The sequence below is a fragment of the Rhopalosiphum maidis genome, chromosome 2 (genome assembly GCF_003676215.2).
Source record: "Rhopalosiphum maidis isolate BTI-1 chromosome 2, ASM367621v3, whole genome shotgun sequence".
Classification (NCBI taxonomy): domain Eukaryota; kingdom Metazoa; phylum Arthropoda; class Insecta; order Hemiptera; family Aphididae; genus Rhopalosiphum; species Rhopalosiphum maidis.
In genome coordinates, this window is record NC_040878.1 from 76,250,730 (window position 1) to 76,262,984 (window position 12,255).

Sequence of the window (12,255 nt, forward strand, 5' to 3'; positions counted from 1 at the left end):
TTAATATTTTTAATTTGAATAATTATGTTGAATATTATTAATAAGTTACAGCAGCAGCAACAGTCACCATATTATCCTACAAATATGATTCAACATTGGGCTCATCCTGCAACAGGTGCCTATTATACTACAGATCTTAGTGGTATATTTTCTGTGAACGGATTGGCTCCCCAAGGAGCTTTTTCTAAACCTCAGAATTCAAGATATAATGTTTCACGTGCACCGTAAGTAGTAATACTATAACAATAAATTAGTTTTATAAAATTTTTTTTTTTGCAATTTTGATAAATTTTAACATATTTCAAATAGTGGTCGTACCAATGGAAAAATGCGTCATAATTCTGTTAGTGGTAGTGAATATTACCGAAGTTCAGCTTCGGATAGTGGTTTACCATCTCGTCCTGGTAGTTACACGTCAAATGGAAGTCTAACTAAGTCATCTAGTAGTAGTGGATCATTGCATATTTCTAATGCAACCAGAAACTGTGTCGACAATCAAGATTCTACTGTAGTTGATAGACAGTCAAGTGGAACAATCAACATCCCAAAAGATCCTACAACATTGCCACCAAGGTATTTATACTCTTTTATTATTGATTTAATATTTGATTTTGTTTATCAAAGTAGACAATTCTATTAATTAGATTTTAAGCTTTATTTTAATTTTACTTAAATTTGTGTCTCATATAGATATAGGCGAAGGAAGAAAGATGAGGAAATAGGACCAGAAGTAGTAACCACAGGTACTATACCTCAGCCACCAACTGGTAGTTTTGATTTAGCTGCTGATGCGTTCCCTCCGTTACCACCTCAAGTTGTGTCCATACCACATCAGTCACCAACTTCATTGCCCCATGACCAGTTGTCACCTCGTAATCACATTGATCCTAGGTAATTATTAAAACTTTTGGTTGAAGATCTAAATCATTTTTATTATTTTAAGTTTTATATAAAAAATAAAATCTACTTTAAAGATGGTATATATTTTTTCTATGATAAACTGTAATATTTTGTTCTTTAAAATAGATTGTTTTGTAGTTTGGCAAAGCTCAAAACATTGTAAATTTATATAAGAACCTGATTTTGGGTTGTACATCTATATATATACTTAGTAACTTTTGTTCTAATCAATATTTAAAAAAAATATCTTTTAAATATAATTTAGACACTTGCGCTATATTTGTATTATTCATTTTTTATTTTATTATTTTTAATATCGAAAATAAAAAACTTAAAAATTGATAAAATAAAAATATTTTCAAAATAACCAATTTGTAAATCTGATTATTATTATTATGTTAGAAACATTATAATATCCAAAAATATAATTTTTTTAAAAATATTTTATATTTAGAATTTTTTTTAAATAGGTGCATGTTAAAATCTAACTATTATTTTATTGTTGTTGTATTGCATAAACTAGATCGTAATTTAGTTAACGAGAATATTGATATATAAAAAATTTGTAAAAAATCAGCCACTTGACTTAAATAAATATTTTTACCATCTAAATTTTTCTAAAAATGAGAAATACAAATTGGCTGTTTTGAATATTTTGAAAATTTTTGTATCAATTTTTAAGTTTTTTATTTTTGGTATTAAAAAATAAAAAATGTAATGCAAGTGTCAATAAATTATATTTAAAAGACATTTTTTAAAAATATTGATAAAAATTAAAGTTATTTCATTTGTCAAATCTCCGTAGGACACCCTGTATATATATTTATATTTTATTATTTGATCAATTTTGTTATAGAACCAATACACAAATATTAATATTATTTTATGTTTAACTAAGGGTTTTTAATTTTATTTTAAGTGAAGTAACTTATTTATGTTAATTTGGTTTTCTCTATTCATCAGTAATAACTTTCAAAAATAAAGAACTAAAAGTATTATTATAAATTTCAAATTTGTAAAACAACCTCATATGAGTGAATTTTGATTTTGTTTGACTATTGTGTTTTTTGTTATGTATACTGTTGTTTATACATTATTAATTATTATTTATAATATATAGGATTACTGTAATTTCATCTTCGAGTATGTCAGCAGTTCTGCCTGAACCCTCTGTATCTAAGACTGATGATATGGACTTAACTGTGAATTCAGAGAGTCTACCAAATGGTTTACAAACAGTGCCTCCTATTGGGTCTATACCTATGACTGCAATCATTGATGATGTATCAAATATGTCTATGAGCTCTATTAATTTGCACCCAAAGGTATTTGTTAAGCATATGATTGTATTAATATATTAATAATAGATTAAAATAATTTATTTTTTATTAGGTTCAAGATATTGTTACGACTTCGAATTCTATAATAAATCCTACAGATAAGACTGTAATGCCAGCGAAATCTGACATGCCACTTACTATGCCTAAAGCCAATGGTACATCTCTTAATACTAAACCAACTGTATCAAATCATAAGGCTGCTTTGCCATCACAATGTGCTTGTGTCATACCACAACCACCTGTCACAATATCTGCAGATATGGCTAACAACAATCCCGTTCTTAATGGAAATGGTTCTCCAAATATTGGTCATAAACTAAGTTATGCACAAGTAGCACAGCATCACAAAGAAAGGAATGAGAGCCACATTCCTACCATTATTACGTTTGGGCAATCTTCTATTGTAGAAGAAGAAAAAAAAGAAGATACTACCATACCTATTGTGATACCCCAGTCTAAACAATCAAACGTTACAGCAGGTATATTTGCAGCTTTTTTAATATAATTTTGTTTGAAATTTAAAGTTATATAATAATATAATATTTCTATCTATAAAAGCCTATTATGATGTGTATATCACAAAGTGACTTACGCTTTTTTAATGACACGCACAACTGTTCAAAAAAAGATAAATTAGGAATTTTTTAGGTATAACGAGAAAAAATAGGTCATCATATTAACTGTTATACAATTAAGACAAATACAAATGGTTCACCATTTATTCTTTTTTATTATTATTATAGTTATTTTTTAGCTTTTATTAGTGATAGGAATAATTGAGTGATTACAATATTGAGATGTCATAATGATCGAGAGATTCGCTCAAAACAATTTGGTCAAGTTAGTATTTCATTACACTCAGCACAACTCATATTAATAATAATATGTAAACTATATAATATTAATACTCAGTAGATAATTAGCTCTTAAATTAATGAGTATTATTAGTGTTATTTGTTCAACAATTTATTTTAATATAATATCAAAAAATAAAAAAATAGAATAATATACCTATGAATGATGAGAATTATTTGAATGCAAATTCTTTGAAAGTATGAATGAGAAGTGTGAAAAAGTAATTGAATAGGATAGGTAAGATAGGTTATTTATGTTATTAGGTATATTTATAATAATCTAGTTATTACTAATTTGCATTTGATTATTTAATGTTATAGAGTTTAGACATGGTCAGTTTAATTTCGAGAAAATCACTCGAGAATTTTCAAACCTATCAAAATATTTGATTAAATTATACAGTCAAATACTTTGGATTATTCCCATCAGTAACTTTTATATTAAATTTAATTATTAAGTTGGAATTTAAAACTACTTCCAATACAGTTAATATAATTGATTAATTATATGTTATCTGTGTAAATAGATTTATTAAGTAATTACTAATTAGTCACTAAATTGAAATGGTTATAATTCTTCTAGTAATTAATGTAATATATAGTAGTTATTATTTTATATTGATTTGATTATGAACATTTCAGATGGTCTTCTAACAAATCGGTCTGGTAAAGGACACAAAACAGCAAATAGTGAACGGGGAACAATTCCCAGGAAAGAAAGATCGTCAAAATTCAATCGTACCAAGTCTCCTAAGTAAAATGTATATAAGGCCTGAGTATTAGTTAGTTGTAACTCAACTTATAAATAACGGTTCTGTAAGTATTAAAATTATTTTTTATCATCTCAATATTAAGTTTTTAAAAAGAATATTCTAACACTTAAACTTTGCCTGTATGTTGGTTTTTTCTTAAAGAAATCATCCAAAATATCATAAATTCTTCAGCACTTGAACTTCTTGTATAAATAATGTGTGATAAAACGTTTATAAATAAAATTAATTTTATGTGATGTATATATATTTATACCCATAATATCAATTAATACATTTATTTTTATTATTATTTTAGTAACAGCCTAATTTCTATGCTATTTAAATTTATTGTAATTAACTTAGCTTAAAAGCACAAGGTCATTTATGGTTAATTTTTCAGTATAAAAACAATTCACTACAAGTATGGCAAATAAGTGGAAGGAACTGGACAGTATCGACACACAAATTGTAACATTGTTTTATGCTTAAATTGTAGGCTGAAAACAACAGTGATAGATAAATATATCCCCGTCCTACTGTCATTATATTCTATTCAATTTGTCCAAATTATTATGTTTATTGTTAGTTTTTTTTTTACATAAGTTAATACCTTATGATTGTTTCCTTTTATGAAAAAAAAAAATGCATAAAACAAAACAACCTTGAAACAAAACTCTCCTATTTAGATATATTATATTCATATATACTTATGTTTATGTATATATTAAAAGATTTAAATAACATAACTGTGATAAAAAATTATACATTAACATGCATTAGTTTATATTTATATATGTATGTATATATACTTATATTTATATATGTATATATATATTTATAAATATTTGAATTATTTGTAATCATAATTTGCATTGACATAGTATAATTATGAATTACTTTGAATATTAACAAGTAACTTCTATGTTTCAACTTAATTTATCAATAATTTCTAATGTTATTACATTTTAGTAAGCTTGCAATATTCTTACCTCAAGTTTTCAGTTTCATTGATATTTATTTTTTGACATTATTTAATAATTGTTATTATAAGTGCTTATACATTTTTTTATTTGTATAAAAAAAAACTTTGTGAGTATTGACTGAATGGATTTGAACAAAATGTAAAAGCTTGAAGTAATTTATGAAGAGGTGTTTGATTTTTTTTTATGTTTGCTTATCACAGTGTTGTTATATATTTCATTAATTGTTTAGTTCAGTTGATTTTTAAATTACAAAATGCTTATAAACCGGTATATTTCTATTTATACTTATAAGCAATGTTGTTTTGTTTTGTCTTTAATTTTAACAGTATCATGCAAGTAATTTTATGAACATTAAAAAATGTATGCAATATTATTTGTATTTTACTCTAAATTATATTAATTTTTATTGATTGTATTATTTTAGATGAAAGTGTTAAATTATCCCATGAAACGATATGATACATTTGTCATCCACATCTGTTATTCGACCAATTTTATTTATTTATTATGTTTTTTTTTTTTTTTTACATTCTTATTTAACTTTTTTTTTTAGTTTAATTTTTACTGATATTCATATAAAAATATATATTACATATTTAAAATCATAGTGGAAGTGTTCTAGTTGTATGTTATAGCAGAACAATGTTACAATGGTTTATGGTTAAACATACAAGTAAACATCAGTTTTTATTTTATTTTTTTAGAAGAAAAGTTTAATTTATAATTTTATACCACTTACATGTCTTCTGATAATGTTCCCAAATTTAAATGAAAGATAAAATAATAGAAAAAATTCATATATATTATAAACTAAGTTATAGTTAATAGACTAGATTTTTTTTTTTAATTTTTACTATGGCCATGATTGCAAATGGTCAACAATACATTTAATAAATTGAATTCTAATGTATAGAATATAGTTAATCTATTACAATATGATGTAGTTAAATGTAAATTATTTGATGAGTGTTATCTGGGGTTTTTCGCCTTATTTTATCTTATAATTTTATCATTATAACTTAATACAATACATTTTGCTATTAAGCAAAAAGTTAAAAATTAACATCAGAACAAAACATTGTTTATCTAAATGCTAGGTGAATAATTCCAAAATAGTTAAATTAAATTTTTACTTAGCTGGTTTTGCTCAAATTACACAATGCTTATAGCAAATGTATTAATCTAAATTTAACATAATTTTAATAATTATTCTCAGAAAAAAAAATTCCTTCTGTATTTATTTCAAAGTGACATGTTCAATAAGTTCATACCTACTTTATTTGATTTCTTTTTTTGGACATTCATCAAGTCTTACATTTTTGTTTTGGGATAATTTAAAAACTGTATATTGGTCTTATGATAATATGTTTTTCATAACAATATATTATCTAAGAAAAATCTCTTCGAATCAAAAATATATTGCATAATTTGCCTTTTTAGTTACCATAATATTTGTCATTTAAATTTGCTAACATTTAAACATAATTTAAAAATATAAATACTATCAATAAATTGAATATAAAATTATCTGGTGTAAATATTATATGTATGCTCTTAATTTAATTGCCACTGAATTCTCTATTAATTTTCATTTTTGGATGAAAAAATTAAAAACAAAAATTTATTATTATTATTATTATTATTATTATTATTATATTAATTTATTATTATTTTGTTTATTGTTACATAGTGGTTGATACATTCGCCAATGTATTGTAATGGCCATATATGTGTTATGTTTGTTGTTTATTGTTTTAAAAATAGAGTAGGTATATGGCTTAAATAAAATATATAATATAACAAAATAAGAAAATAAGAAAAAAAAAGCTCATAATGGAAGCCCCATTAAGTATTGTTTGTTTGTTTTATCTTTTTTGTTTTTAGTTGTTTAATTATTTTGGGTTATATTATGTTATTTGTAATTTTCATTTTGAATGTCTCGATATTGGATATTATTAAAATTTTACATTTCAAGAACATTTTAAAATGTAATTAGTTGGAAGGATACTGGGATGACATTTTTTCTTTTGACAAAATGTATATTTTTTTATTAATCATGTACATACTTGTTATTTTTTTTTTAAATACCTAAATAGCTAAATAATTAACACATACATATTTAAGTGGAATTAGGAAATAATTTCCCTTAGTACTAGTCATGGGAGGCTAATATTGATAAATATATTTATACATACATGTCTATACAATGTGTGTTAGCTTATGGTTTAATTTATTAACTGATTTTCCAATCATTTATTATCTGACTTTAATAAAAAAAAAATTGTGTAAGATATTATTGAATATGATTGCAAACCTGCTTTTTGAACATAATTAACCATGTACCTAGTTATATAAAATTAATACAAAATGTATATATCTTATTAAGTATAAATAACTGCCTTGGTAATTAACTGTATATTTTATTAGTCATGTGACTGGAAAATATTACACTTGAGTCTTTATCATTACAATTAATAAATATTAATACAAGCGCACAGTGTTTCAAAATTACATTATTTCAAATATTTCTTGAAAGTTATTGTGGTGAAGGGTTTGCTTGATTGGAAAATTAGAAATTCTTTGTTGTAACCTAATGGCTATCATTAAATATTTTTTTTAACCATGTCCTGACACAATTTGTATATGAAAATATGTATTTATGTATATTTCTTCCAAGTTGAAGGAATCAAAAAAAAAAAAAAAAAATTGCAATTAAAAATATAAAAACAAAAAAAATTGATTCATTTCTTTATAATACTTTTTAGTTTTAATTAATTGACAGGTTACAATAGATTGAAAATTTAATTTTTTGTTTTGTTAAATTTATATTCCTTAGGTGTCAAATGTATATTCTTTTGTAGTCATTGAATTATTTGCAAAAATAAATGAATATTGAAGCTCAATAGTATTAAATTATTATTTCTATTACTTGCCTTGATGACTTGTTTTGAAATCATTTAGTTCCATTATTTGTTGTAAATGTTTTGTTTTATAATTTAAGTCAAATTTACTAATATATATTCAATTTATATATAAATAAATAATAATTTTTAAAGTATACTCTTTGTTATCATTATAGTATGGTAATCAAAAATATTAATTCCCAAGGTAGACTACTTCATTAATAATATTTAAGCCTATGGTGCATGCATCATAAACCTAGTATATATTTCATAAAATTGTTTTCTAATTGATCATTTTTGTTTTAGCATATTATCATTATAAACGACTTTTGACATTACCTATTTAGTATTTATGTAGGCCTTCCGGGTTTTTATATTTTTAGAGTTTACAGCCAGCCCTAGTATTCCATATTGTTAGATATAATATTATCCATGATTTTGTTATAACCCTCTCCCCCCTGTCAGATTTCCATCAACCCTGTACTGTTGTGCCTAATTCCACTGTTTTTGTTACAATATTATATAATAATAATAATCTTTTAAAAACTGAGTGTTTATTGATCATAATATATATTATTAATAAATTGTTACATGTGAATTCAAACGGTAACACGATGTACAGTTATTATAATAATTATAATTTCAAATCGCATTAACGTTTGAAACCAGTTGACTGATCCATTTATTTCTGTTTTAATCGAAAACTATTTTAACTTATTTATATTTATATTTTTTAAAAATTCGTAAAAACTATTATTATACTGATAATTATAATAATATGAATATTTAAAAAAGAATAAACGTGGTTATGTAATTGTTAAGGTGTAAATAATAATATGTTCTTTCAAACTGGATTTCATGACCATCTAGTAAGAAAATAAAATATACTAATAATTAAAGCTTTATTTAGTTGTGTTTTCTCCTTTTAAAATTGTGTGCGGTTTGTCCCAATGGATAACGTACAAATTTATGTGTTTAATGTTCATGGAGTCTTGTTTGATTTGGAATTTTTGTGATATTTGATTATTAATCTTATAAATACATACATTATATATAAAGAAAAATAAATAGCAGACCTTGTTTTATTGTATTTTATCATAGATATGTTTAACAATTATATGGTAATTGTACAATAATATGTTTTTATATTTTTTTCATCCAAACAGGTTATCCTATTTCCTGATTAATATTTACCTATACTACTGTATAACTTGAAAGTCTCCAACTTAACCTGACCAGTATTCTCTACTAGATTATTGTTAAATTGCAGTTATTATGCTATAATAAATACATACAATTTACATTTTTTCCGTTATAAAAATGAATTAATTTCATAATTTCTAGAAAGTAGAACTTTTATTGCAGTTTCAAAGTTAAACATGATTACTTGTAAATTAATTATTTATTTCATAATTACAGATCAACATTTAAACCAAGACATAGAATAAAAAGATAATCACTATCTCACATGTAAATATTATAGCTACTACTAATTGTATGATAATTAAATTAATGGAATTTAAAAATTAAAAAAAAAAGTGTAAATACTAGTCTGCAGCCTGTCAGCTATTATTTCAATAAATATATGTTTTTATATATTGCTATTAGAATTAATACTCTAAAGAGTGAATTGATTTAATTTTTTTTTCATAAATATAGTAATAATAATATATAGGTAATATACATATTTCTTTAATTTTATGATTTCATTATGAATTACTTAAGAGTTAAGAGAAATATTTTAAACTGTAAATGCACAAATAATGTTTGACTATTTTCCTAATATTATTATATTATATATTACATAGAATTTATCCAGTGCTTTAATTGGGAAAAATGAACTAGAGCTCAATCCAACTATTTCAAAACTTTGTTTCAAGTGCACAATTATTTAACTCGGATCCGTGAGAGGATTTCATCCCTCCTCCCCTATCACCAACCTTAAATACATTTTAAATACCTATCACTTTTCAGCTACACAGATATTTAAATTCCAATTATAATATATTTTGATGGTAATACTACCTACGTTCTACATGTTACAGTAGAAAATAAAAAATTAACAATTATTCTTTTCTATATTGAAAATCATAAAATTTGTTATTAATTGACGTAAATTGAAATTCACATTTTAATAAAAAATATTTTGGATATCAGTTGGTGCCGTCCTCCCGTTCCAGTGAAAAAAAATATAGTTTTGGTACGGCGTCGTCTCGTTGCGCACTCCCCTCCCCACCCCCTTATTCGAGCACCGAATCAGCTATATTGTATTACATTTTTAAGAATTAAATTTCAGCAAATAATTCCCATGGACATTTATAGAAAAAATACTAATAATATATTAACATATCTATCAATAGATCAAAAAGAATCGACATTTTTATAAAATTTAGTACCAAGATATATATTAATATATAGAAAATGATAACGTAAATATTTTGTAAAATTCCAAGACTTAGTAACTAAACTGACAGAAACCCTTCGCTAACTGCAGAATAGGTCTCCATTTTTATCAATTGTAATTTAATCATTATTTTGCATTAATTAAACTACTTAAATATATTGTGATAACAAATATTAGTGAATAATGATAACCGTGGGGGCCTAAAAAGTTACTAAAGAGACGGGTACCGCACTGGCGCACTATCACGTTATAGTAGAAGTTATAAATTGACAATATATAAAATATAATTTTGGATCCGCGATTATAAAATAATACAAATTATGATGGTCTCGCCAATTTTAAAAAAAAAATTAGAATGATGAAGTGTTCTCTTTAAAAATGATTTTAGAGGTATTCTAAAATTTCTGAAAAATAAGTTAGCATACTCCACCTCCCTACATCACCCTCCGAGTAGAGCACTACGGATAAGAAGACAAAACCGACTGTCGGAAGATCTAAAAATAGCGCTCGGAAATAACAATTTACTACAGAAAATGAACACTAATATTTCAGTTAAAAAACAAAAGTATTTGAATGGACATCCCATTCGGAACATCGCACATCCGATTACAAATGTTAAATCAGGTTATGCGTTTTTGTGGATAGAAAGACTTATCATTACTCATTAGGTAGGTACTTCTAAAGTTATATTATAACTGTAACTTGTAGTCTACAAAATATAAAAAACAATTCCGGCGCCACTGCGCCAGAAATCAAGAAGATAAAAAAGTTTGTATTACATTTTTAAATCTATAAGAACAAAGGTCTTTATAAATTTCTAACTACAAAATAATTTGCTCGGGTTTTATGAATTTTGTAAAAATTTCTAACGTTAAATGCATATGAATATTTTTTTTTTTATACTTTTGAGATATTAATAACTTAAGGATTGAAGATGTGTATAGTTTTTTTAAGCATTTCTATTTAGTGAATAATTTTTAATCAACACTTTTTAAGTTTATATATATATATATTTTTAAATTTTGATGTTTGCATACTCAATATGAAGTTAAGTGACGAATTTATCTTTTTCTAAGATTTTGAGAGTTCTTAAACTATAACAATATAAAGATTCAAACTTCTTTGAAAAAACAAATTTTTCAATAGGTACATTATTGCAAAACGTAAGAATCTATAAAGGCGAAGCATCCAGCTGAGAAAGACGCTAATGCCCCACAACAATTAAAGTACTAATGTATAAATTATAAAGTATGTACACGGTGGTGTGTAAAAAATGGAAAACATACCTTGAAAAACGTATAACACTAACTTCGTTGTTTTAATTTTTATCACGTAAAAAAAAATTCAAATCGGCAGGTACTTGGACAAAGAAAGCAGATGGGTATTTCAAAGTTCCACAAAATGATAAATAAAACATGAAAATAGATTCTGTTAATTTATAAGGTAAAAAAAACTTAAAATTGTTAAAAAGTATTTATACTTTTTTAAAATATTTGTATTTAAAGTCCAAATTAATTTTTTACTGAGTATTTAAATACTTTTTTATATACTTGTAATAGCACCCATTGTGCTGAAACATTTTAATAATAATAAACGAAAAAAAAAATACTTTTTAAAACAAGTATAATATTACGTATCTGTACTTCAGTACTTGAATACTTTCAAAAATGATCTTTTACAGTTTTACAAGACTGAAAATTAATGACATTGATTTCTATGTTCTGAACACAATTTTTTAGATATTTGTGCTATTAAATCAATGCATGTAAAAGTCGAAACATGTCAAATTTTATCACCTACCTAAGCTTACTTATATTTTTAGTTATTTATGATTAATATTGTACCCACCATCAATTTTTTGTAAAAAATTCGTAAAATAGATTGAATTATAATTATAATTATTTTTTATTTAACACAAATAAATTATTAAAATTATTTACATGATCTATACTCTATGGCAAAACAATGACATCATCATGTCACTCAAAATAAGAATTAGTTGATTTTGATAAATATATTTTTGGATTTGTTTAGTAAGTTGGTTAATATTAGATATACTGTATCTACACTCTACAGTATCATCACTATCATATCTATTTCAATAAATCTTTGACTTGGT

At 24.1% G+C, this 12,255-nt stretch overlaps 1 protein-coding gene across 6 annotated transcripts in view; it reads left to right on the forward strand.

Annotated features, from left to right (window-relative positions):
* The window catches only part of LOC113552850 (la-related protein 4), a 34,693-nt gene extending 28,501 nt beyond the window's left edge, over nucleotides 1-6,192 (forward strand). For 4 of the 6 annotated variants that reach the window (XM_026955831.1, XM_026955835.1, XM_026955834.1 and 1 more), the window contains 7 exons: nucleotides 46-224; nucleotides 310-573; nucleotides 691-891; nucleotides 2,021-2,225; nucleotides 2,293-2,719; nucleotides 3,737-3,910; nucleotides 4,247-4,489. In XM_026955831.1, the coding sequence (XP_026811632.1) occupies nucleotides 46-224; nucleotides 310-573; nucleotides 691-891; nucleotides 2,021-2,225; nucleotides 2,293-2,719; nucleotides 3,737-3,852 (1,392 nt within the window). In that variant the 3' untranslated portion in view covers nucleotides 3,853-3,910; nucleotides 4,247-4,489. Of the gene's footprint in view, nucleotides 1-45; nucleotides 225-309; nucleotides 574-690; nucleotides 892-2,020; nucleotides 2,226-2,292; nucleotides 2,720-3,736; nucleotides 3,911-4,246; nucleotides 4,490-5,253 lie in introns of those variants that run through there. The other 2 variants (XM_026955833.1, XM_026955832.1) reach the window with 2 other exon arrangements.
* The last annotated feature ends 6,063 nt before the right edge of the window (nucleotides 6,193-12,255 follow it).